General features: G+C 41.2%; 1 protein-coding gene across 3 annotated transcripts in view; it reads left to right on the top strand.

Annotated features, from left to right (window-relative positions):
- Positions 1–27,565, top strand: part of ALG9 (ALG9 alpha-1,2-mannosyltransferase) — a 99,509-nt gene that overhangs the window by 31,639 nt on the left and 40,305 nt on the right. For all 3 annotated transcript variants that reach the window (XM_047691231.1, XM_047691234.1, XM_047691232.1), the window contains exons 10-13: positions 2,712–2,866; positions 6,096–6,225; positions 6,893–7,040; positions 8,450–8,579. In XM_047691231.1, coding sequence (XP_047547187.1) covers positions 2,712–2,866; positions 6,096–6,225; positions 6,893–7,040; positions 8,450–8,579 — 563 coding nt within the window. The remainder of the gene's footprint in view (positions 1–2,711; positions 2,867–6,095; positions 6,226–6,892; positions 7,041–8,449; positions 8,580–27,565) is intronic.

Raw genomic sequence — 27,565 nt, 5'->3', positions numbered from 1 at the left:
CATTTTCTTCCTATGGAGATGGTTGGCTTATTGAAATGTCAATCTGTACTTACAAATTTATGTGAAGATTTGGTTAATAATTGCAAGTTAAACTGACAAAGGGAGGAACTTTATATCCTTTCAGGTGGGGGGAAATGAGTATAGCTTACGGAACCACCCAGGGAGGCAAAAACAGTTCCAGAATCTCAGGAGTCTTGTGTTTTTTGTTTTTGTTTGTTTTTTTTTTTTAAAGTGCATGTTGGCATGGAAGATGGCTTAAGATAATAAGTGAAAGAGGTAAACGTTCTTTGGGGAATTATTTCAACCAAAAATTTGAAAACTAAACCATACAGGGATTTCCCTCACGTTTGATACTGAAGTGAGAGAAACTTTGGACTTCCTAAGAAACATTATGCTTCCCTTTGTTCCGTTTTGCTTCTGTGTTTGCCTTATCGTGGAAGGCTTGGTTTGTCATTTATTTTGCTTGCTCCTACTCTCTCTAGTGCACAGCCAGTGTTTTCTCAAGTTGTCACAGATTTGGGCATCTAGTGCCCATGTTTCTTTTATGGAAGACAGATTTGAGCAGAAATTCATATGAGCTTTGGAAAGAGATTTAATTTCAGACTCTTCAGTCTGATTTGGATGCCATATGATCTCCCCATCCCACCCCTCATTCTGCTTTTCTACTATTAATGGTTTATAAGAGTTCACTGTGCTATACTATTCGAATATGAAAGCAGTCATCGATCACTTTTGTTTTAACATGATCATAATGCCATTATCCTAACAAAATCAATAGTCCTTAAACGCTAATACCCAGTTGATATTCAGGTTTCCTACATTGTCTGAAAAACAGCTTTTTATAGTTGTGTTTTTTTTTTTTTTAAAGAATCTGAAAGGGGTCATATACTGAATTTAGTGTTAAATTTCTTAAGCTTTATATGAGGTTCTGCCCCCTCTTCTTTTTTCTCCTGAAGATTTCTAAAGAAATCAGGTCATTCATCTTGCAAAGTATCCCACATTTGGATTCAGCTCTTTGTCACCTGGAGGTGTTAACTTATTCCTCCATTCCTTATATTTCCTAAGGATCACTGTCTTTTGTGAAAAGTAACTTTTTTAACTGTAAAAATACTTAATGCTTGTGGAGAATTTGGAAATGCTTGTGATGTAAGTATAAAAACAGCATATTAAGCTGTTCTCTACAGTATGAATCCAATTTTGGTTTAAAAATATGTAATTTACACACATGTCCACCTAGTAAGAAAATGCTGTTTTTTCTTTATACTTTCTGTGTATTTTATGGTAGAAAAAATACCCTTAAAAGAAAGAAACAAACAAAGAACAACAAAGAATCAGGAAATTGGCTATTCCATCAAGTAGTACAACTATAGTTCTGATTTTGTACATTTTATGGAGGACATTGAAAAATTTTAGGCCATATTTTATTTTTTTTAATGTTTAAATATTTATTTTAGTAATTTCTACCCTCAATGTGAAACTTGAACTCACAACCCCAAGATCAAGAGTTCCATGCTTTTCTGACTGAACCAGCCAGGTGCCCCAGGCCATATTTTAAAAGTGTATTTGTCTAAAAAAATGCATTTGTTAGCCTTTTAAGTTACAGAAAAAAAAAAAAGATTTCATTTTCTTATAATTAAGAAAACTCCAACCTAAAAATTTCCTGGGAAGGTTTAAGTCCTAAATTATTGCCTAAGATCTCATGGCAAAATCTTAAAGTAGACAGTTTAAAGGATAAGCTTGGTATTTCAGTTCCAGAATTTTCATCCCTAAAGAGTTTCTAGAGAATTCCAGATAACTTAGGAACAACAAGATGGATATCAGTGACAGTCCTGAGCTGCTCTTCTAAACTTGCTCATTGTAGACATAACACCAGGGGGCGCTGTCTACCTACCCTTTGCCAGTGATTTCTAGGCGCTGCTGATTATCACTAATTGGAGCACAGTGGGGGAAGCCTTCCTGGTGGGTTGCAGGTTTATCACTCAGTGTTCATATACCTAACCATGGGAACTTTCCAGCAGGTGCTTGGGTCTCAGCACTCATTAAATTCCTTTAATTCTTTCACATGCTTCAAGTATATTTGGGTTCCAATTTTGGGATTCAGAGTGGGTGGGTATTGCAAAAGAGGAGAGAAAACGTCATCCGTGTACTTCTTTTAAGAGTGTTTTTATATTTGCATTAAGACAAACTCTTGTGGCTTGGCGAAAGCCAGTAATGGGGGCTTGAGAATCCAGCTTTTTCTTTCCTTTGATCTATAATTACTTGAACAGACTGATTGGTATATAAGAAAGGAGATCGCTGTATTAAACACAACATGGGAATTAAAACCCAAGAAAGGAGTTTACATTATGCTTTTGGTTAATCTCAGGAACCTTTAATCTTAGTGGCAGGACTCACTGGAGAGAGAAGGCTTTCTCCATCCAGTGTAGAAATTAATAAGCTCTGTTACCATTTGCTTGACTTTCATTTGTGTTCTAGCGAAATCCAATATTGTGCCTCCTGTTAGATACTGGCTGTCTTGGGGGAGCTCAGGAGTATACATCTCTTTGTACTAAACCCCTTTACTACGTCAGAGGAAGTGTGACTACAAGAGCCGATACATTTTATGGGGTGCCCTAGGGCGTATTCCTGTTTGTGATCAAGAGAACATTGAAACCAAATGTGTTGTTTCGTTCTAATATGGTGAAAGGTGGATATTTTTCTGTGTCTTACAGTTCAGAATTTAGGCCACCCATATTGGCTTACCTTGGCTCCAATGTATATTTGGTTTATAATTTTCTTCATCCAGCCTCACAAAGAGGAGAGATTTCTTTTCCCTGTATATCCACTTATATGTCTCTGTGGTGCTGTGGCCCTCTCTGCACTTCAGGTGAGTTTCAGGGAAATGGATGTCTGCTTCATTCCATTTCGCTTTTTAAATTGGTCATAAAGCTTAAAGGCAAATTATGGCATGCTTCTCCCAAGATGTTTTATCCATGCATTAAATCGGATACAGATCACGTTATTAAAGCTTGATGTATTGATGGCTTGACTGTTGATCATACTCTTGAGCTGGTTACATATTTGCATTGTTAATTTGTGTGTTAATTTCTTTCTGTTGCCAACAAGAATCCAGTTGCTGTTAAAGGAGTTTTACTAAGTCATTGTATAGGCCACCCACAGGACGGTGGTATCACCGCAGAGCTACTGGAATGTCTGTTCTTCAACTCCAAGATCAGATGAAAACTTACTCAAGTGTTTGGGATAACACCAGGCATTTAGCAATATGGGATGCTTTGTGATCCTGGCTTAAAACCTGTCCAGGTCAATTCCTTGTCAGAACTAATCTTGAATATCTTTCTGTGGCCTCAGAAGCCCCAAGGCTCTTTTTTGACCTCTGCTACCATTTGCAACTGGCAGTGAAGAGTAATTAGGGTGACAGTTATTTCTGCCCCTTTAACAGATAGATAGAGGTATAATTTACCCATTTAAAAAGTGTAAAATTGAATCATTTTTAGTATATTCACAGATATGCATAACCATCACCACAGTGAACTTTAGAACATTTTTATCACCTCAAAAGCTCTGTACCCAGGGGCACCTGGGTGGCTCAGTGGGTTAAAGCCTCTGCCTTCGGCTCAGGTCATGATCTCAGGGTCCTGGGATTGAGCCCCGCATCGGGCTCTCTGCTCAGCAGTGAGCCTGCTTCCCTCTCTCTCTGCCTGCCTCTCTGCCTACTTGTGATCTCTTTCTCTCTCTGTCAAATGAATAAAAATAATAAAATAATAAAAAAAGCTCTGTACCCATTAGCTGTCCTCCCTGCCCCCCCTTCATATCTCCCATGCCATAAGCAACTACTAATCTATTTTCTGTTTCTGTATATTTGCCCGTTCTAGGCCTTCCATGTAAATGGAATCCTAAAAGTCTTCTGTGACTGGCTTCTTTCATTCAGCAGTATGTTTTTAAGACCTATCCATGTTAGTATGGTAGTTCAAAAAAATTTAAATTATAAAAGTAATTGAACTTTATTGCACATAATTTTTAATTTACTACTTTTTAAAAAATATTTATTTATTTGACAGAGATCACAAGTAGGCAGAGAGGCAGGCAGTGAAAGAGGGGGAAGCAGGCTCCCTGCTGAGTAGAGAGCCCGATGCGGGGCTCTATCCCAGGACCCTGGGATCATGACCTGAGCCGAAGGCAGAGGCTTTAACCCACTGAGCCACCCAGGCGCTCCTCATTTATACTTTTTTTTTTTTTTAAAGATTTTATTTATTTATTTGTCATAGAGAGAGAAGCAAGAGTGAGCACAGGCAGACAGAGCGGCAGGCAGAGGCAGAGGGAGAAGCAGGCTCGCTGCCAAGCAAGGAGCCCGATGTGGGACTCGATCCCGGGACACTGGGATCATGACCTGAGCCGAAGGCAGCTGCCTAACCAACTGAGCCACCCAGGCGTCCCTCATTTATACTTTTAAAAAAGATTTATTTATTTGAGAGAGGGAGAGTGTGTGAGAGTAAGAGCCTGTGGGGCATGGGGCAGAGAGCAGAGGGAGAGGGAGAGAGAAACCCAAGCAGACTCCTTGCTGAGTGTGGACCCCAATGTGCGGCTTGCTTCCACAACCCTGAGATTATGACCTGAGCCGAAACCAAGTCAGATGCTCAACCAAGTGCATCACCCAGGCACCCCACTCTTAGTACGTTTTATTTTTTTTTTATTTTTTTTTTTAAGATTTTATTTATTTATTTGACAGAGAGAGATCACAAGTAGACGGAGAGGCAGGCAGAGAGAGAGAGAGAGGGAAGCAGGCTTCTTGCTGAGCAGAGAGCCCGATGTGGGACTCGATCCCAGGACCCTGAGATCATGACCTGAGCCGAAGGCAGCGGCTTAACCCACTGAGCCACCCAGGCGCCCCTCTTAGTACGTTTTAAATTAGCCCTACTATCCTAACAAAACCACTTTCCTTCCAGCATTTTTATCTATCATATACCAAACTTTATTAGGGTTGTAATCTAAATGTACATATAACTTTATATCCCTTTTAATAGAACTACATCACATGATTTTCATCTATACCCATCTTTTGAATAAGCGTATATTCTAAATTTGGTATAAAACATTGTGTAATATATGTAATATACTGAATTTGACACATGTAATGATGAGATAAAACTTATGGTAGGTTTAGGATGCTTCCTTATTTCAGTATTATAAACAAACAATGCTAGGATGGATATCTTTCTTTAGGTATTTGGATTGTTTCCCTAGGACAGATTGCCCCAAATATGAAGGAGTTTAAACAACCCATGGCACTAACAAGTAAATATTTACAAAGTTTCACTTCCCCAAAGTTGAGGTCTAGTCTCGGAAGGATAGGAGGAGGTCAATCTAATGGGAAGGCGCTCAAAGATTGTAGAATTGATGCATGTATGTGTATATTGTAATAATATTCCTCTAGTTTGTAAAGCAATTTAGCAGATAATTAACAGCCTTTTCCTGATGGTCTGTGAGAGGACTCCTTTTTTTCTTGTTTGGTCAAGAGACATTCTGTTGATACTAAAAACTGATGAAAACTTCTGAATGAGAAAAGTAAAGATGAAATACTCGTTATATCAAAATGGAGACACTTCATATATCAAAGCAAATTGCCGAAAAGCACTTTTGTTGGTTTATTTATTTATTAAAAACAATTTTTTTTTTAGGCCGGGTCCACGCCTAGCACGGGGCTTGTACTCCTCATCCTGAGATCAAGAGTCACGTGCTCCACTGACTGAGCCGGCTGGGTGCTCCGGCACTTTTGTTTGAATATTAAAAAATAAATAAATAAATTATTAGGACCTTAAGCACTGGAGAGGTTTCCACATATTTATCCTATGAAGCGGGTGAGAATTCCTCTGGAGGGACTGACCAGTAGATAGTCTTCACAGAGTTTGTTTTCATCTTAGAACTCAGAGTGGGTACCTCACTGAGTGTTTGCAAATGCTCAGACCCTTCACAGAATGTCTGCTGCTGCTTCCTCCCACTTGGTGTTAGGATGTTTTACAGCCGTGTTATGTATATTCTGCAAGTTTTTTTGTTTGTTTGTTTTGTTTTTCCTTCAATACAGTTTTCTTTCCTTCTAGAAATGCTACCACTTCGTGTTTCAGCGATACCGCCTGGAGCATTACACGGTGACGTCAAACTGGCTGGCCTCGGGAACACTCCTTCTGTTCGGGCTCTTGTCCTTCTCTCGCTCTGTGGCGCTGTTCAAAGGTAGATGCACAGAGAACATCTTACCCCAACTCACGAGGCACTTCATGTTGGGTTTTGATGGACACGTGGTGAACACAGTTCAGCTTGGGCCGGGAGAAGGACTGTACTCTAAGGAGAACCGTGGACTTAATATAGTGATGGGGATATGACTTCTCTACCTTAAGATCAAAGAGAAGACTGAGAATTCTAGAAGGAATTTGTGGCTGACTATAACTTTTTTTTTATTCTTGTTTTTTTTTTTTTTTTGTGGTTGTTGCTATTGTTGGGTTTTTAAAGGATGCTTTTTCATTCTGAAGGCTGAATTAAGGAAGCTTTGAACATAGGAAACAAATTTGGGGCCCAAGTCCTATGATTATATTCTTCCTGTAATCATTATTTGGATCCAGAGAATTAAAATGTGCTCAAAGAATAGAAGTTAAAAAGGCAGAAGGGTGTAGAGAAGGGCAAGAAAGCAAAGCTATTTGGTAGAACAGGGTCTCTGCTGTGATCATCTTACGAGCTGTAGAGACACTGTGCACCAGTGGGGCAGGCTTCCTTCTACGTTTGCTGGGAACCTTCACACTCTTCCATTATGCACGAGTTACGGGGGACATTCACGGGCATTATGATTCAATGTCAGCCTCTCATCTTACTCATCTTTGATTTCACAAACCTCTCTCCCTTCCAGGGTATCATGGACCCCTTGATCTGTACCCAGAATTTTACCGAATTGCCACAGACCCAGCCATCCACACTGTCCCAGAAGGCAGGACCGTGAATGTCTGTGTAGGAAAGGAGTGGTATCGCTTTCCCAGTAGCTTCCTTCTGCCTGATAAGTAAGTTTTCCTTTAATTCCCAGAGTTTTATTTTTTATTTTTCTATTATTTATTTATGTATTTATTTGTTTTTTAAAGATTTTATTTGACAGCGAGAGAGGGAACACAAGCAGGGAGAGTGGAAGAGGAAGAAGCAGATTCCCCAATGAGCAGGGACCCCCACATGGGGCTCGAGCCCAGGACACTGGGATCATGACTGGAGCTGAGGGCAGATGCTCAACAACTGAGCCACCCAGGCATTCCCTAATTCCCAGCGTTTTAAATCAAGGAGTAAAAATAGCAGTTCTGTGGCAGTGTCTCCTTAATTTTTCTTCCATGTTTGGATTTTTCACAAAAAGTTGTTGAATAACTGACCATTTCAGAGCTTTTCAGAGCTGTGAGATCTGCAATGTGCAACCACAGCCCATGTCCAGTAGACTGGGTGCCGTGTGTGGCCACGCACCCACTCTACCTGCAACCATGGAGGTCCAGGGACTTCTAAAAACACTTGAGGCCCTAGGCTTCTAGTGGCTCTTATTGAGGATCCATATGTAAATTTCAGTAATCATCTGGTATTAATTCACTTCCAGAAGTGGTCTAGAAACTCTAGTTGGAAGAGTGTTTTTAGAGAAGAAATGTTTGTCATCCAGCAGTAGTGAAAGTTCTTTACCAGCATGTGGATGCTGGGGAAAGCTGTGATTAAGGTAATTGTGCCACTTGCCTTCATGCTCTCTGTTGTTGGATGATAGCACAGGCTCTGGAGTTCCGTATGTTTGCTTAATTCGGATGGAGAAGGTCCTATTTAGGGAAAAGGGAAGTCGGGTTAAGATGAGTCATGTTGTTCCATTTGGGGATTGGCTTCAGCAGCTTAGCTGGTGGGGGTATCTTGGGTTGACTGAAGATCCCGTATCAGTCATTAATCATTAAAATGTTGGGTTTTCTTTTTTTGAAGTATTAACTAACATTAGCCTTTGCCTTTTGCCTTTGCAATAGTTTCATAACTAAAGATACTTGTGAGAATTACTCAGGGACGAAGTACTTCTCCCATAGTGTGTTCTTGCATTTCACCTTTTTCCTACCTGATGAATTTGCTTTAATTTTGTTAAGTCCTTCTATCATGTGATTACTGGTGAAAAATGGGGATGCTTCTCTGGTAGTTTGATGGAAGGACCGTTTGGTTGCAAATTTTAGTGCTAAGAGTTGGCGGAATGGGTTGAGAATCCCTCTTGAAAATTTCCCAACCATGTTGGACTCAATCATGACCTTTGCCTCCGTGTTCCCTGGTGGAGGTTTTAGCAGAAATACTTTTTTTCTCCAAGCGAGATGTTTTTCACATGAATTTTTTTTTTTTGGCTTGTTTATTTCAAGTACATTTAGCAATATGGGCCCCCTGTGTTTTTCTTACTCTCCCTTATTTGTGTTTCTGACAGTTGGCAGCTTCAGTTCATTCCATCGGAGTTCAGGGGTCAGTTACCAAAACCTTTTGCCGAGGGACCACTGGCCACCCGAATTGTTCCTACTGACATGAATGACCAGAACCTGGAGGAGCCATCCAGATACGTAAGGACAACCCTTTCCTTTTACCACTTGAAAGTTCTAACCTTAAAATCTGTTGGCACGCACTTTGGAAGCTCTGGTGAAATGGGAATTTCTTAGTGATTTCTTTAGGGTAAGGGATATAACAGCTTTTGTTGAGAAAGATAGTAATTTAAAAATTTATTTTAAAATTTCCTTTTATTTTCTTTCTTTTTTTTTTTTAAATATTTTATTTATTTTTTTGACAGAGAGATCACAAGTAGATAGAGAGGCAGGCAGAGAGAGAGGGGAAAGCAGGCTCCCCGCTGAGCAGAGAGCCCGATGCGGGGCTCGATCCCAGGATGCCGGGACCGTGAATGAGCCGAATGCAGAGGCTTTAACCCACTGAGCCACCCAGGCGCCCCCAAAATTTCCTTTCATTTTCTATGTGAAACGTACAGTTCAATGTATTTTCCAAGCTGGTCTGGAAATTTTCTTACGTTGAATTCGAATCATTTTGAAACACATTCTGAAACTCCTATCATTCCCTGGCTCATTAAAATATTTGGTGGGGAACTTTCAAGTTCTCAGGAGACCTTTGACCTAATTATCAGTGTATTCCGGTTTGAGCAAATGGACGTCAGTGACTGAGGCTGTCTTCCTGGTGAGTGCGTGGTGCAATCTGTACCAGGGTGGTGCTCGTCCACCCCGTCAGCTTTATGTACCCCAGGATCCCGTGTGGTTTTATTTCAGTTCCTTTGAAAGATGACACTTGCGCCATCTGATACTTAAAATATCTTTGATTGTCCAAAAGGTGAGCGCAGTAAAGATACTGTTCCTGGTTCCCAGAGACCGTAGATGAGTATTTTATAAAGTTATTAGAAAGCACTTTTTTTGGCATCCTGTCTTTTAAAGAAACATTTAACGGTTTAGATGTCAAACACATCTTGGGTAGGTGTTCCCATATACTTCCTCCATGAAATGGGATATGGTATTGTGAAGTGCTTCTGCGGCCACACGTGGCCCTTTGTCTCCCACATGGAGACCCCCGGGGCTTATGAGGGGGAGTCTTACTGTGGGAGTTTAAAACATAAGCCATGGAAAGGGCCATTGTCGGATACATACTTGGCCTGGCCCCCTGCGAAGGTAAAATCTGTGTTCCATCAAGGGGTTTATGTGAGAGCTTTTTTCCTAACTTTAGCTTCTGATTCCTGGAGCATTGGAAATACCCCAGGATGGGGTAAACTGTTGTTGGTCATTTTTGTTTTAGCTGCAGATACTGTCCTGACAGCAGGCCTTGTTGGGGATTACCATGAGTACACTGGAGAGTCAGACGGGTAGGCATGCACACTGTGACGGGGAGGGAGACACACAAACTGACAGTGGTGTTGTCACAGCTGTGTTTTAGGAAGAAGTAGCATGGAGTAGTAAAAAGGAGCATGGACTTTGAGTCAGGTAGGCCTGTGTCCAAGTCCTGGTTCCGGTGCTTACTTTGGTGATCTTGGGCAAAGGAGTTAACTCTTTAACTAATTTGTTTCTATCTGTAAAATGGGAATAATGGCACATTTGGAAGATTATAATGAGCTTAGATATTCTATGCTATCTATCCTATCATATCATATTAGCATAGTGTGTACGTAGATTTTCCCACAAATGTTCTTCATCTGATAATGCTATATCAGATGGATTGGAGGTCAAGAAACCTTAAGAGGATTTATAATCTGCTTGAATCTATCTCTCCTTCCTTCCTTTTCTTGTTTTCCAGCCTCATTTTTGTCTGCTCACACTCATCATTGCCTTTTCCATTCCAGTGACTTTGCTTATCTTAATGACCAACCATGCCTAGACTACCCTTGCCTCCCTCCTTATGCCATCAGAACTCTCTTCCTGTCTGTGCCCTTTCCCACCTACCTAAGCTCATGGTGAGCTGCCTGAAATTCTCAACTCTGCCTCTCAGCCATTCATTTTTGTCTTACGTTATTTACGTATTTCTGATACGTACGTCCTGGGCATACTGTGAAGAGAATGCCTGCAGCGCTTCTTCTGTATTCCCCATAGCATCTGGGATAGTGCTATAAGTCTAGTCGTTCACCTTCATGTGCTTTCTGAGTGGGGAAATGTACACTTCTCGTCATTGGGACAGTGATCTGGAGAGAAAGCTGACTGTAAAATCTACAGTGGTTTTTTGCACATTTCTTAGGCTTTGGTCACTGGCTGTCTTTGGTTAGATCATATTTCCATACTCTCTGCTACCACACACTGTTCAGTTTAGTTAAGTGGCTCTATATTAGCTTTACCCAAAAGCAAAGATTTTTCAGAGTACCTATAGGAGTCACCAAAGTGCTATCTGATTAAAAACAAGTCTGATGTGTCTCCTCAGTGTGTAGTGTCCACCGTTGTGCTCACCCACCTTCCTGTGTTTGAGAGTTTTTTGTGCAAAGTTCTTTCTGACATTTCCTGCCTGGTAGGACAAGTGCTCTCTCAATCCAGGCTGCTCACCTTTCACCCTTTGGCAAGTAAAAGAGACATTTGACAGCGTGCTGTGAATTCAGTGTGAACGAGGATCAGGGATTCATTTCTTTCAGTCGGTTGGTTTTCTTCTGATGATAAAAGCAGTACAGGGTCGCCTGGGTGGCTCAGTGGGTTAAAGCCTCTGCCTTCGGCTCAGGTCATGGTCCCGGGGTCTTGGGATCGAGCCCCACATCGGGCTCTTTGCTCGGCAGGGAGCCTGCTTCCCTCTTTCTCTCTCTGCCTACTTGTGATCTCTGTCTGTCAAATAAATAAATAAAATCTTTAAAAAAAAAAAAGCAGTATACATTCATTGTATAAAATAATAAAGGCCTCTATAATTCTATTACCCAAATATTAAACTATGTTACCATCTTGGTGTTTTTGTCTCTTACTTGTTTCCCTGGCATATATATGTAAATATGTTAACAAAAATATCAGTTTTTTAAGAAACGGTGCCAGGACTATGACTGTAATAATAACTTGGCCTTGTGTGTAGGAGCACACGCTAGACTACATCAGTGCTCTTTCCTTCCGGTATCAGTCCTAGTTCTTTCAAGAAGGCAAAGTCCTTATGTTCCCTGTCTTTCCGGAGCATGCTGGATGGCAGCAGTGTTTTTATCTGCCTGTTGGCTCTAAGTGACAGGTTTTAGCCAACTGCGGCTTCAGTGCTCAGTGATGAGATCTCTTTCTGGTCTGCTTGGAAATGAGGACACATTCATGACTTCCTTTAGTTCCCTCTCTTCCTTGACTTCTGAGTTGATCAAGAATTAAGAGTGTGTGTGGGCACCTGGGTGGCTCAGTGGGTTAAGCCTCTGCCTTCGGCTCAGGTCATGATCTCGGGGTCCTGGGCTCGAGCCCCACATCGGGCTCTCTGTTCAGCAGGGAGCCTGCTTCCTGCTCTCTCTCTGCCTCTCACCCTGCTTTGTGATCTCTCTCTCTGCCAAATAAATAAATAAAATCTTAAAAAAACAAACAACATTAAGAGTGTGTGTAAAGGCTCTGTGGTTTCTAAGGCACTATTGGAACTACCTTGCAGAAATATTTTTTTTGCTCCATATTCTTTCATAGTTGATAGTGAGTAGCCTTTGCATATCTCATTAATGAATGGGTGACATTTTTACAGAGATTTTTACAGATTTTCTGCCAAAATCAAGGTGTGAATTTAGAAGATACATTCAGTGTCTCCTCTTTATTAATTGGCAAATCCAGTTTTTTGTTGGCTCTTTCAAGGTGAGTGATCCCTTCTGACTCCCAACCTGATACCTGATGTGGGAACTAGAGGAGTAACAAACACCTGTTCAGGAGGGAACTTAGACTTTTCTCTGATTTTAACTTAATGCGAAAGCAGACTTGTAGGAAGCTTGTCCATCTGCTCTCTTTGAAAAGATGAAGTGTTCATTGATGACTTTTCCCCAAACAGTGATACAGTCAGTTCTGCTCTAAGGTGATATAAAGTTACTTTATATAAAGTCATTGTGTGGTTAAAAAAAAAAAAAAAAAAAAAGAACCCAGAAGGCTTATGGGGAAAATGCGATTAGGGACACAGTACTCAAAAACATTGTCAGTGACACATAAAAAAAAGATACAAGCCTATAAAAATGGTCACATGGTTTCACATGTGTTGAGCAGCTGAAAGTACGTGGGTATTAGAATAATGCGGGAGTTTACCTTGAAACAGACCTGAGATATGCTTGTGGCAGGGGTGCTGGAAGGCTTATCTGCAGCAGGACAGCAAGTCATCCTGCCCGAGTGGCCGGGTGTGGCTGTGAGCTCGGTGTGCCCCACAGGCACAGGGAGGCCACGGAGTGTGCGTCTGTGCGCCCAGCGTGTTCCTACTCTGAGGAGCTCGGCCGAGTGCAGCCTGTTCGCTTCACCTCGTGTTTCTCGTGGATTAAATGACACATGAGCCAAAGCAGAAATGGAATTATGTTCAGACTGGTCCCTAATATATCCGTTGTGTTGGAACAAATTTGCATTTTCAGAACAAGTGTTACAACAGAATTGACTGTAAATTCAGTCAAAACTGACTTAATTTTGTTCTTAAGTTCCCTGCCTTTCCCATTTAACCAGTGGGAAGAATTACGAGTTTGGAAGGGAATTTAAGATACCACAGAGTCCACGATCCCTTCATTTTATGGTGAAGAAACTGAGGCTCAGAGGGGTTGTAACCTGACAGAGGTTAGTGCTAGTATAAGCAGCTTGGCTTCAGGATGCCCCCATATACTTTGCAAAGCTCCTCTTCCTTCCACAGCCACTTATAGTTTCTACCATATGGCATATCCCTTGAGTGTATATTTGCGGTCATGGTTAATCATTCTTTGATGTAACAAGGTTGAATAGACAGTAAATAGCTAAGCATTAATTTTCACAGAAGTTGCTTTACGTTTCTCGAGCTCAGTTATATATGTGTATATATATATACCAGGTATTTTAAGTAGCAGTTGTTTGTCTTTAGAAATGAGGGTCCTGGGGCGCCTGGGTGGCTCAGTGGGTTAAGCCACTGCCTTCGGCTCAGGTCATGATCTCAGGGTCCTGGGATCGAGTCCCACATCGGGCTCTCTGCTCAGCAAGAAGCCTGCTTCCCTCTCTTTCTCTCTCTCTCTGCCTTCCTCTCCGTCTACTTGTGATCTCTCTCTGTCAAATAAATAAATAAAATCTTTAAAAAAAAAAAAAAAAAAAAAAAGAAATGAGGGTCCTTACCCCCTTTTCTTCCTGTCCTCTCTTATCCTTCCTCCTCCTCTTAATAGAAGTCCTTATTGCAGGAGAAAATAAGTTGCCTTATAGATATCCTTGCTATTGGTTATCAGCCCAATATGGAAGGAAGCAGGTTTGAATTGCTACAGTACGTGCCGTGGAATAAGACTGGAATTGCTAAAAATTCCAAAGGTTTCTTTAAAATTAATTCCCTGGTATCCATTATGTTGGCATTTAGAAAAGTGAACTTTCTGGGATCTTTAGGGATTGAATGACCCCAAATTTTTACCCGTGAGTTCACATTTTTACAGTGCAGTACATTTTTACTCAAGACTGTAGGGTTTCAATTGACAAATACATGTTTAGCAAGTATGGGAGATGACAACCATAAAACAGTCTGTGCTTCTGGTGACAACTACTTAATTTAAGTGGAGTTTATATGAAAGAAGAAAAGCCAGAAAAATACTTGAAGTCTTTTTTTTTTTTTTTTTTAAGATTTTCTTCATTTATTTGACAGAGAGAGACACAGTGAGAGAGGGAACACAAGCAGGGGAGTGGGAGGGGGAGAAGCAGGCTTCCTATTGAGCAGGGAGCCTGATGCCAGTCTTGATCCCAGAACCCTTGGATCGTGACCTGAGCTGAAGGCAGACACTTAATGTCTGAGCCACCCAGGGGCCCTAAAGTCTTTCCCTATCAAATGTGTTGTCCTAGGCCTCAGTGCTCCTCTTTTAAAGAAGTATATCATTGGAGTATATTGATGCCTGGCAAAGTGATGTAGTGGTAACAACACTGGGCTAGGTATTAGAAGTGCCTGTAATTCCTTTTAGGGGCTGAATGAATTATGTGTATTTTTTTCTTAAATGACTTTGTGAGTCATTTAAGTTTCCAGGGCCCTTGAAATAGTTGTGCATCTGCTCCCAGTTTGCTGTGACTGCATCTGAAATCCAGTTGCAATTTCAGGATATCCCATTACCTGTTTTCTAATTAAATATTTAATGGTGGTGAATCCTGAGATGTGATTCCTGGGCCATGGGACCCGATGACCAGAGCGGAAGTCTGCATACTGCCTCCATCCCAAAGGAGAGGAGTGTATGTTAGGGGTACACTGTGCTGTGTAGTGCTGCCTGAGCGTGATGCTGATGTTTGGGGGTTGGAGAGATAGGGCCCCAGGCCCCGCCCCCAGCAGAATCTCTGTTCCAGCTGATAAAATGGATCTGTGGGTATTTATTCCTGCCTAGCAATCCTTAGCTCATTCCTACACCAACAACATGCACACTTTTTTTTTTTTTTTTTTTAAGATTTTATTTATTTGACAGACAGAAATCACAAGTAGGCAGAGAGGCAGGCAGAGAGAGAGGAGGAAGCAGGCTCGCCGCTGAGCAGAGAGCCCGATGCGGGGCTCGATCCCAGGACCCTGAGATCATGACCTGAGCCGAAGGCAGAGGCTTTAACCCACTGAGCCACCCAGGCGCCCCACATGCACACTTCTTATTAATGATGTTTTGATCTCTATCTCAGACCTTTTTCTTTTTCTTTTTTTTTCTTTCTTCTTTTTTTTTTTTAAGATTTTATTTTATTTGGTGGAGAGAGACAGCAAGAGAAGGAACACAAACAGTGGGAGTGGGGGAGGGTGAAGCAGACTTCCTGCTGAGCAGGGAGCCCGATGCCTGCCAGGCTTGATCCCGGGACCCCGAGATCATGACCTGAGCCAAAGGCAGACGCTTAACAACTGAGCCACCCAGGCACCCTCAGGCCTTTTCTTTGAGAATACATATTTTTCTTTGCCTGAGTTGGTATTAAAATTTTGTCCTTAACATATATTTACTGAGAAGATGTAAACAATATGCTACTGATAAGAAATTAGCTGGATTTCCACCCCCATACCTTTTTTTCTTCTGCTTTAGAGGTGCTGATTTATTCCTCTCCAATCTTCTAGTGGGTTCTTAGAAACCGAAAGAAGTCACATTTCTTTCAAAATGAGTCTTAAATGCTTGTATTTTACAAAATTTTAAACTAAGGCATATTTTTAGCTTCAACAGCTGGTTGATATGTAGCCTGTGACTAATGAAATGAAACACATTTTTGTTTCACGATCATGTGTTAATGTCACCCTACAATTTTGTTATTTTTGATGCAAGAAAGAATGATTGAATCTGAAGAAACAAAAAAATGAGCTTTTTGGTTATACTTTAAGGCAGATTTAAATCCAGTCTCTTGGTTTTTGAATTGTAGACGATTTATGGAGTATGGGCTCAGATTTTGCATTTTGAGATATTGACAAAATTGAGAGAAAAAACTATTCTGATTCTAGCTTTTAGACCCAAGGGGCAGTAGTCACTTGGTGTTACCAGGGATTTCAACTGAGAAAACTCAAACTAAAAATAGTCACGCTAAAATAGTCTATATATAATATGATCCAGATTTTGTACCGAAAAGTCTATATCTGTAGAAAAGAAGGTCTGGGACATAAACTAACAGGTTGATGGTGATTTATTTTGGGTGGTGGGATTATAGGGAATTTTTAAAAAAATACATTTAAAAATATTTTTATAGGGTGCCTGGGTGGCTCATTCGATTGGACGTCTGCCTTTGGCTCAGATCATGATCTCGGGGACCTGGGACCCAGCTCCTTATCAGTCTCCCTGCTTGCAGGGAACCTGCTTCTCTCTCTCTCTCTCACTGTCTCTCTCAAATAAATAAATAAAATCTTAAAAAGCTGACTTTCCTTTAAGAGATATATTTATAGTAAGTCATACTGTATTTTATAATTTTTTTAAAAAGATTTTATTTATTTGAGAGAGAGCAAGAAAGAACACAAGGCAGAGGGAGAGGGAGAAGGAGGCTCTCCACTGAGAAGGGAGCCCGACTCAGGGCTCCATCACAGGACTCTGGGATCATGATCTGAGCCGAAGGCAGACGCTTGATGACTGAGCCACCCAGGTGCCCTCTTCCATCATTTTAAAAAAAGAGCCTTAGGGTGCCTGGGTGGCTCAGTGGGTTAAGCCTCTGCCTTTGCTCAGGTCATGGTCTCAGGGTCCTGCGATCGAGCCCCGCATCAGGTTCTCTGCTCAGCAGGGAGCCTGCTTCTCTCTCTCTGCCTGCCTCTCTGCCTACTTGTGATCTCTCTGTCAAATAGATAAATAAAATCTTAAAAAAAAAAAAAAAAGAGCCCTAATGGGGACTATAGGTACTAAATCTTTGAAACTACCAAGAAGCTCTCAGGTGTGCTTACAGACAACACTCAGCATGCTGGCAGTTGACCTCTGGTTTCCCGTTTTTGTGTTAAAGAAGAACCTTCGATTCAAAATTGAGAAAGAGATTTTCTATTAAGTAATTTTTGCCTCTTAGCCTTCTGGCCTCTTAGTTAAGTCATTTTAATCATTAGATCTAAGACTACTTTTGCTCCTCTTTTAACTAGATTGCTTCAGAGAGATAAATGTGGTTTATCTACGAGGGAAAAAGTTCTTTTAAACCTTGAACTAAAACAGGATGCTGCTGCCGCGGTGAACAGACCATGAAGTCATATGTTAAACACTTCCAGTTAATTTTAACTCCCCTGAAATTTTAAATAAAATAATCTGCCTGTTGTTGAGGTTCACACAGGAGGCCATGTCCATCCAGTAAGTATACCAGAGACCACCTGTTGGCAGGGGCCTTCCCCACCTTCCTGGCTCCCCCAGCCCAAAAAGACCATGGTCTTTCACACTTTCCAGTACATTAGCATGAGTCTCTAACCTTTTGGCATCTTTTTCATAAATTTTAAATCCTTCTTCTGTTCCTTCATTGGCTCATTCATCCACCTACATATTTAACTTTTTTTTTTTTTAAGATTTTATTTATTTGACAGACAGAGATCTCATGTAGGCAGAGATGCAGGCAGAGAGAGAGGGAGAAGCAGGCTCCCCATTGAGCAGAGAGCCCAATGCGGGGCTCGATCCCAGGACCCCGGGATCATGACCAGAGTCAAAGGCAGAGGCTTTAACCCACTGAGCCACCCAGGTGCCCCCATATTTAACTTTTTATTGTCCCCGACTATGTGTTGAAAATATAAAGGTGACGAAAAGCATAGTATCCTGTCATTTAAGAGAAGTCCCCACCACCACCACCACCACCACCACCACCACCAACAACAACAACAACAAAGAAAGAAAGAAAAAAATTGGGGACAGGGAAGGAATTGGGAAAAACAATGTAGGAAGCAGAAAAAGATTTTAAACTTTTTTTTTTTTTTAAAGATTTTATTTATTTATTTGACAGAGAGAGATCACAAGTAGACGGAGAGGCAGGCAGAGAGAGAGAGAGAGAGAGAGAGGGAAGCAGGCCCCCTGCTGAGCAGAGAGCCCGATGTGGGACTCGATCCCAGGACCCTGAGATCATGACCCGAGCCGAAGGCAGCGGCTTAACCCACTGAGCCACCCAGGCGCCCCAAAGATTTTAAACTTCTATAATCAATGTTCCCTGTTAGGTTAAAAGAAAAGGTTGGGGATGGTAAAACAAAAACATTTGCTTTTGTAAGAAGAGCCGTCAGAAAGTGAGAGCTCCTAGAAATTGAGAATAAGATAATGGAGATTTACAAAATCAGTAGAATGATGAAAGGACAAAGTTGGAGGAATCTTCTCTTCCACAATGGGACGAAAACAGAACAAAACCCAAAGAAATGGACAATAGGAAAAGGGAGAGAGATCAGCCAGCACCCAGCTAGCTAATAGGAGGTCCAGAGAGGAAAAATGCAAAGGAGGAGAGCAAATTGTCAAACAATGTGAGAAAACCTCCCAGAACTGAAGACAGCCCTGGAGTATGCCTGAGATAATGGATGAGAGATGGTTGATACCGCGGTGTGTCAACTACCAAAAGAAGTTATTGTGTGTTATTATTCGATAAATGAAAAAATCAAGAGCTATCAGCAGGAAAAGCTGAGGGAGTTGTGAGTCACTGCCTCTGAGAAGTGAGACCAGGTAGGAGGGGAGGGTACTGCTGTTTTTCATAAGGTCTGATTCTACCAAAGTTTTGAACTATGCACAGAGATTATTTTGATAAATCTAAAGGTGAATTTGGAGTCTAGCAGGAGAGACAGTTGTCCAACATTTTCCAGCAGTGTTTTGAGTGCCATAACGTGCTATAGGGGCACTGAGATAGGAGGAAAGACTTCTGCTTCTCTGGGGACAGCTTCAGGTAAGACGTGGGATGGGAGCTGGATCTCAGAAGATGACTGGGAGTTCTCCGGCAGAGGAGTTCTCTGGCAGAGGAAGGGGAAATTCACCCTCCAGCCAAAAGGAACAGCATACGCAAAGCTTGAGGTATGAAAGAACCTTGAGTGTTTAGGGAAAGATTAAATGCCTTAAGATTTCCAGATTTTAGTTAATTGGGCAGAGTAATTTTCATTTCTTCCCTGTTTCATTTATTCACCTATCCTATATTTATGTGACTGTATTTTCTGCTTAATTATATATTTAAAGGAAAGTGTTCATGTCTTTGTCCTTACTCTTTGAAACCTCCACTGTACTGAACATAGGGCATATACATAGCAGATGATTTTAAAAGTTTTAAACTAAAATCTGTATTCAGTCCTTCATTTGGTCTTCTTGAATTCAAGAGAGGCCTCCCTAAACCCTGATAATAATAGACATTGAGACTAATTAGGACTCAAGCACTATCATTCCTTAAGGTCTAGGTATACTCCTCTAAGGGTACTAGGTTACACACTCCGGGAGGACAGGGATTGTGTCCTTCCCATCATTGTGTAGCTGGCAGGGACCAGCACTGCACAGAAGTTAGCTGATGAGCCTTGTTGGTCTTCATTAACACATCCCAGACTGAAAGAAATACTTAACTCTCCTGCTTCCTCTTGTTTTAAGGAGAGCCTTAAAATCCCCAGCCCCCTGATTTCTATAGCTATCTCTGCCTGCCTTTAATAAGGAACAGAACAAATAGGTTTATGTAACTACCAAGATGCCAATCCACGAAAAAGGTTCATGTTATTGCCTTAATATGATAGCATTTACTGTAAGACTGGTTAGCAATTTGTTTTTTAGGAAACAAGATTAATACCTTTTTTTTAGTGTTGTCTCTGTTCTTCAAGTCTCATCACTCTATGTTCGGTCCTTTCCATTTCTCCTCTTATGGTGAAAGGTTTTCAGCAAGGTTTTGTTTATTTTTGCCTTTTATATTATTTCAGTTTGAGAAAGATCTACCCTTTTTTTTTAAAGATTTTATTTTTTCATTTGACACAGAGAGAGATCACAAGTAGGCAGAGAGGCAGAGAGAGAAGAGGAAGCAGGCTCCCTGCTGAGCAGAGAGCCCGATGCGGGGCTCGATCCCAGGACACTGAGATCATGACCTGAGCTGAAGGCAGCGGCTTAATCCACTGAGCCACCCAGGCGCCCCAAGATCTACCCTTCTATTATGGACACAAGTTACCCAGTTCCAGTCACATATACCATCCCACCAAATCTCAATGCTCTTTATTGCTGTCTCTCTTTTTTTCTTTTTCACTGAAAAACCAGGAATTACAGAGATCTTACAGAGAAGAGTGCACGCACCCTTCACCCAGTTTCCCAACCATAACTGGAGTATAATTCCCAAACCAGAAAATGGATGTTAGTCTGATTCTGTGCCATTTTGTCACATCTGTATAAACTCGGGTCTCCACCACTGGCATCAAGGTGTAGAACTATTCCACCTGCACAGAAGTCTTCTTTCTACCACTCCTGTATAGTTTCATGCCACCTTCACCAACCCTGACCCCTGGCGATCGTTACTTTATCCTCCATCTCTATAATTCTGCTCTCTTGAGAATTTTATATACATAGAATCCTATAGCGTGTAACCTTTAAGATTGCCTTTTCCCCCTGCATATAATGCCCTTGACCTCCTTCCAAGGTGGGTGTCTCCATTTGTTCCTTTTAGCTTCTGAGTTGTGTTCCATGGCATACATGTGTATTTTGCAAAGTGCAGTTTGTTCACCTGTTACAAGGCATTTTGGTTGTTGCCAGTTTGGGCTCTGGCAAAAGAAGTTTTTGTGAATTTTTGTGTTCGGGTTTTGGTGTGGATACACGTTTTCATTTTTCTGGGATAAATGCCCAGGAATGGGATTGCTGGATCACATGGTAGATCTATGTTTCAGTTTTTCAGAAACTGCCAAATGATTTTCTAGATTGGCTGTACCCATTCAAGTGAGGTGTTAGAAATCTTACCTCTCTTTATGTCCCTTTATCTTCCTCTGTTTGTAATATGATTGTCTTAAATATTTCTCTTATGTATGTTGAGAATCACATCAGAAAGTGTTAAAATTTTTGCCTCAACCTTTAAATAATACTTCAGAAAACTCGAGAAGGAAATTTATTATTTTTATCCATATGCTTATTCTTCTGTTGTTCGTTCTTCCTTCCTCAAGTTCTCCTGTTCCTTCTTTTATTATTAACTTTCTGTTTTTAGAATTTGTGCCATCCTTTTAGGGTAAAGAATGTTTTCCTGTGGATGTGAGATTTGTGGGTCGACAGTTCTGTTCTTTCACTACTTGAACAATATTGTGCCCCTTCCTCTGGCCTCCATGGTTTCGTTTTTTCTTTTCTTTTAAGATTTTATTTATTTATTTGTCAGAGAGCGAGAGAGAGCACAAACAGGCAGAGAGGCAGGCAGAAGCAAAGAGAGAAGCAGGGTCCCCGCTGAGCAAGGATCCCCATGCGGGACTCCATCCCAGGACCCTAGGATCATGACCTGAGCTGAAGGCAGCAGCTTAACTAACTGAGCCACCCAGGTGTCCCCGGCCTCCATGGTTTCTTATGAGAAATCTGATCTTCAACATGTTTTTCCTCTATTGGTAAGGTGTTGTTTTTCTCTGGCCCCTTTGAAAATTTGTTTCTTTGTCTTTAGTTTTCAGAAGCTGAATTATGTGTCATAGAGTGAATTTTTTTGAGTTTATCCTGTTTGGGATTCAGTCACCTTCTTGTTTCCATCATTTTAAGTGTCTTGGCAGATTTGGGGAGCTTTTAGCCATTTTTGCTTCTCGTACTCGTTCAGCCCTGCCCTCTTTCTCCTCTCCTTCTGGGACTCGGCAACATGAAGGTTAGAGCTTTTGTGAGAGTTCCACAGGGCCCTGGAGCTCTTCATTTTTCTGTCCTTTTTCTTTCTGTTATCCAGATTGTGTAATTTTATTACTCTGTTTTCCAGTTCACCGCTTCCTCTGATTTCTCCACTCTGCTGTCGAGCACATCTGCTAGGCTGTTTATTTCCGTTTTTGTCCTTTTCATTTCTCAGATATCCATTTGGTTTTTCTTCTGTTTCTTTGCTGAGACTTTGTTTTGTTTCAAGCATGTTTGTAATTGCTAATAGAAGCATTTTTATCATGGATACTTTTAAATCATTGTTCTATGATTCTGGTATCTTTATCATCTCTGTTGGCATCTGTCGTCATTTGTCATACGGGCTGAGATCTTCCTGGTTGTTACTTTGATGAGTGAGTTTTTGTTGAAACCATGACACTTTGGGTATTATGAGACACTAGATCTTCTTTAAGTCTTCTGTTTTAGCTGACCTCTGACCCAACACTGGGGGAGGAAGGGGGGTTCCCTTGTCACTGCCAGGTGGAGTTAGAAGTCCAGGTTCCTTTCTTGGTCTCCATGGACACCTGGGGGTATGTTGCGGTGCATGTTACTGCTATGTGGCAGTGGGAAGTTTAGGGTCACTAGTGGGCCTCTAGTGATAATCATCTTGACTGAGGGTATGGGACACCTTGTTCCTGCTCCCCATGTAGCCTCCACTGACACTGTGGGGTATTATCATTGGACAGTAGTGAAAGTCCTAACTCTACTAGGCCTTCTCTGACACCACTTCAGCGTGTAGGAGGAGAGGTGCCTTATTACCGCTAGGTTAGAATGTAGTCCAGGCTCCCTGTGTGGTTTCCTCTGATGCCATAGGGTAGATGGTGGAGGAAAGAGACTCATTACTGCCCAGCAGGGTTGTAAGTCCTGGTTCCCTACTACTCAGACTTCTCTGTTACCATCCAGGCAGGAGAAGGGGCCCTTCATTGCTGCCTGGTGAAGGTGGAAGTCGGGGCTCTGCTGGACATTGATTGTCAGAGGTATAGATGGGATGACACACTTTTGGGTAGTGTTTGGCTAGTGTTTTAGGGTTCTCCAGAGAAACGGACCAATAGAGAGAGAGAGAGAGTGTGTGTGTGTGATTTTTATATAAGAAATTGACTAACACAATTGTGGGGGCTGGTAAGTCTGAAATCTGCAAGGTAGGTTGGCAGGCTGAGGACCCAGAGAAGAACCGATGTTGTAGCTTGAGTCCAAAGGCAGTCTGGAGGCAGATTTCTCTTTCCCTTGAGGGGACCTCACTCTTTTGGTCTTAAGGTCTTCAACTAATTGGATACGGCCTATCCATGTTATGAAGGGTAATTGCTTTACTCAGAGTCTCCTGATTTACATGTTAATCTAATCTAAAAAATACCTTCACAGCAGCATCTAGTCTGGTGTTAGGCCAAATATCTGGGTACTGTGGCCTAGCTAAGTTGACACATAAAATTGTCACTACTAGAGTAGAGTGGTTATTGTATAAGAGTATTGTTTCTGGGGTCCTGAGGTTGCTAGCTGGCCTGCCTTCTTTTCTCTGCCCTTTGGAGTTGTCTTGGGTTTGTTTCATACATAGGGTCCAGGGTTTTTAGCTGGACTTAGCAGGAGGAATACAGAAAAGTGCCTGCTCTTGCTTTTTATTGGCCATCTTCTTTTAACATAGCAGATTAAATGCTTTGCTGATATTTGAGACCATAGGTTTTTATTTCTAAGACTCTTCTTTGTTTTTCCTGAAAATTATTCAGTTCTTCCTTCTGCGTAGTTTTAAAAAATATTAAATCTTTTGGACTAGAGTGCCTGATTTTATGATTTTTATTTGGATGTGTTTTTTTCCCCTCCCCTTTCAGATTTTAGTTTAAAAATCTCTTCACTTAGTTGGAAGTTTTTCTAAGCACATTCACTCTGGTCTTGGTGAGCTGCATTCTGACTCTTGCCAGGAACTCATTGGTTTATAAGCTATAACGCAAAAAAATAGTCTCACAATTTAAAGAAAATTTTTTTCAACAGTCTTATGATTTGACTCGATTGCTTATATCCTGCTGTGTGCTTCCCTTTATCTTTTGCTTCTCAAATGCCAACTTTTAACTTGACAAGAAACAGAAGATATCGCTCTGCTTCATTGACATTGAGATCCCACCTGTGATCTCAGAGTCACTTGAGGTACAGCCTCGCCTTCTTCTGTCCTTTGTTTCTAATGTGAATTGGCAGGGCTCACTGCTCAGCAGACTCATGTCTTAGCTGGTTCCCTATCAATTTGATACATTCCAGGAAGATGGAACTCTTTTCTTTTACCTGTGTTAGGTCTGTTTTCACATGGACGCCTCTCAACTCTCCGGTCAGGGTCATTTACAGGATGGCTCTAGTTCAAAGCCTGGGAGCCATGCCCTGCCTCCTGTCACGTAGCCTCTGTGCCTGGCTCGCTTACACCTGTGAGTCTTCAGAAGGGTAGTTTGCTGTTCCTGTAATTCTATTCTTTTCTCCTACTTCTCTTCCAGCTAGTCTACTCAGCCACTTTCGAGGCTACAGATCTTGTTTTCTTTGGGAGTTTCTTGCAGATTTTGAGCAAAAGAGAGCCACTGAAACTTATCTTTATTGTTGTGACACAATTTTCCCATGGCTATTTACCTTGCCCAGTCGCACATAGTTATGCACTATTTACCTTTAAAACATTGACTTAACCTTTTAAAAAAATCCATTTACTCTTTTTTTTTTTTAAGGTTTTATTTATTTATTTGAGAGAAAGAGCACAAGGCAGGGGAAGGAACAGAGGGAGAGGGAGAAGCAGACTTCCTGCTGAGCCCGATGTGGGGCTTAGTCCCAGGACCCTGAGATCATGACCTGAGCCAAAGGCAGACACTCATCCAACTGAGCCACCCAGGGACCCCCAAACCCATTTACTCTTAACACCTACAATCAACCCAATTATATGTGTTAGTAGAGGAAATAGTACATAGAAAACTTCTTCTCCTGAATATATTTTGCTCTTAACACTTCAATATGAGAGTATTTTGGGAAATCATAGAATTTCAAATAAACTAGCAAAGTCACCCATTAAAACCCAACATGAGAATCTCCAGAAAATTGGTCACGGGCCGCAGTCTATTTCCCCTACCTACCTTTTCCCAACATTTCAAGTAGGGAACTAGTCCTATAATTTCATAGGTTGGTGCAGATATTACTTGGGTAGACTTTCATCTATTGAAGTAACACTCTTTTGAAGGGTGACGAAAATGACTATGGAAGGTTTGAGTTCATAAAATCATTCTGTCTTCTTGGGTCATGAAATACATTCCAGGAACTGACATTAATGTCCGTTGGCTGATTAAACAGAGAATTATAATAGCAGAAAATTTTGTGAGCACGTTTTGCCAACTCTGGATGATTAAAATTAATTTCCTGTTCCTTTTTATTTAAACTTCGGTGTAATTGCTTTATTCTACTGGCTGACTGCCATTTCAAGTTTACTTATCTGGTGTTGTCCATCTCAAGTAGTGAGCTCCTAAAGGGCAGGTATTTGTGTGTTTGTCTTCCTCTGGTTCTTTTAAAAATTATGATATAGGGATGCCTGAGTGGCTCAGTCCGTTAAGAGGCTGCCTTCAGCTCAGGTCATGATCCCAGAGTCCTGGGATCCAGACTTGGATCAGGCTCCTTGCTCAGTGGGGAGCCTGCTTCCTCCTCTCCCTCTGCCTGCTGCTTGCCCTGCTTGTTCTCTCTCTCTGGCAAATAAATAAATAAATAAAATGTTTTAAAAAAGTATAATATAAACTTTATTTTTGTAAAAGATTTTACTTATTTGTCAGAGAGATGGAGGGAAGGAAAAATAGCCTAAGCAGGGGAAGCGGCAGGCAGAGGGAGAAGGAAACTCCCTGCTAAGCAGGGAGCCTGATGTGAGGCTTGATCCCAGGACCCTGGAATCTTGACCTGAGGTGAAGGCAGACACTTAACAAGCTGAGCCACCCAGGCGTCCCTATAATATAAAAAATTAAAAACTAGAAAAATACAAAAATGCTATATGGCTTTTTGTAGACATGTTTCAACTTTAAACTAGAAATTCTCTGAAAAATGTATCATTTATTTTTCTTTTGTAATTTGATATTTAATAGGCTTTTTTCTTTTAAGAGTGGCTTTCAGATTTCTATATCTCCAATACAGAATGAGAAATACCTTCTGTGTCATGATTCAGCATACATGTGTGCACATGTGCACACACACACCCACACACACATAAGTGGGGGTTAAAGTGTCACAAACAATAATTTCAGTGTATTCTTATACTTTCTATTCTCTTCCAGTGGATTCAAATTTCAAATTTCAAACATAGTTTCAGGTGCACAAGATAGTGAATTGACAAGTTCATTATACATTATACTGTGCTCACCACAAGTGGAACTGTCATCTGTCACCATATGATACTCTTACAATAACATGGACCATGTTCCTTATCCCATGTTAATAGACTTCCCTTAATGATGGTAGTGATAGGGATTTTAGTCATAAACACTAATGATTGCATTTTTATTTTATTTGAATTCCAGTATAGTTAACATACAGTGTTATGATTTCATTCTTTATTATAGATGTATTCTTTTTTTTTTTTAAGATTTTATTTATTTATTTGACAGAAATCACAAGTAGGCAGAGAGGCAGGCAGAGAGAGAGGAGGAAGCAGGCTCCCTGCTGAGCAGAAAGCCTGATGTGGGGCTCGAACCCAGGACCTGGGATCATGACCCGAGCCGAAGGCAGCGGCTTAACCCACTGAGCCACCCAGGCGCCCCTATTATAGATGTATTCTTGAAATAGTTTATATAAGCTGATATTTTAAAAGTCTAATTTATATAAGAAACTTTGAATTTGTTGTTGTAAAAAAAGATAAGCAATTTCCCACGATTTCTTAGTTTTCTAAATAATGGGTTTTGTGTAAAAACAGATTTGTTTCTATGGAGATACATTGTTGAGAACTCTGTGTTACGTGGATTGGGCTTCACTGACTGGCATTACCACCATCCTGGGTGTTCACCCCCATGTACTGATTTAAAAAGGAAGGCAAATGATTTCAGTACATTTGACTCTTCGGATCAATTGGTAGTGGCTTACTGGAACCCCAGGTCAAAAAGCATGTGGAGATGGTGTCTAGGCCTGTGCAAGAGTGCTGCAGTTGATTAGTGATGTCTAACGTGGAATGTGAGAAGGAAAACAACTGTCCTGAGTTTTCTGTGTGTGCCATTGTCAACTTCAGGAAGTATCTGTGTGGTAACTCTAGGCTGTCTGTAAGACATGTGACCTATTCCCAAATCACATTTTTAAAAAAAATATGAAGTGTTATTTTTTTTTTTAAAAGATTTTATTTATTTGGCAGAGATCACAAGTAGGCAGAGAGGCAGGCAGAGGGAGAAGAGGAGGCAGGCTCCCTGCTGAGCAGAGAGCCTGATGTGGGGCTCGATACCAGGACCCTGAAATTACGACCTGAGCCGAAGGCAGAGGCTCAACCCACTGAGCCACCCAGGTGCCCTTGAAGTATTATTTTTAATGCATAAATATTCTCCTTCAGGAAAGTTGTTTTTGAGAATTACAGTAATATTTTTTTATTGTGTCATATTAGTCACCATCATTAGTTTTTGACATAGTGTTCCATGATTCATTGTTTGCATATAACACCCAGGGCTCCATGCAACCCCGGGCCCTCCTTAATACTCATCACTGGCTCACCCGTCTTCCACCCACCTCCCTTCTAAAACCCTTAGTTTGTTTCCC

This window comes from Lutra lutra, chromosome 10 (genome assembly GCF_902655055.1).
Source record: "Lutra lutra chromosome 10, mLutLut1.2, whole genome shotgun sequence".
Taxonomy (NCBI): domain Eukaryota; kingdom Metazoa; phylum Chordata; class Mammalia; order Carnivora; family Mustelidae; genus Lutra; species Lutra lutra.
The sequence above is the reverse complement of the archived record's forward strand: the minus strand, read 5'-3'. Positions and strand labels throughout refer to the sequence as shown.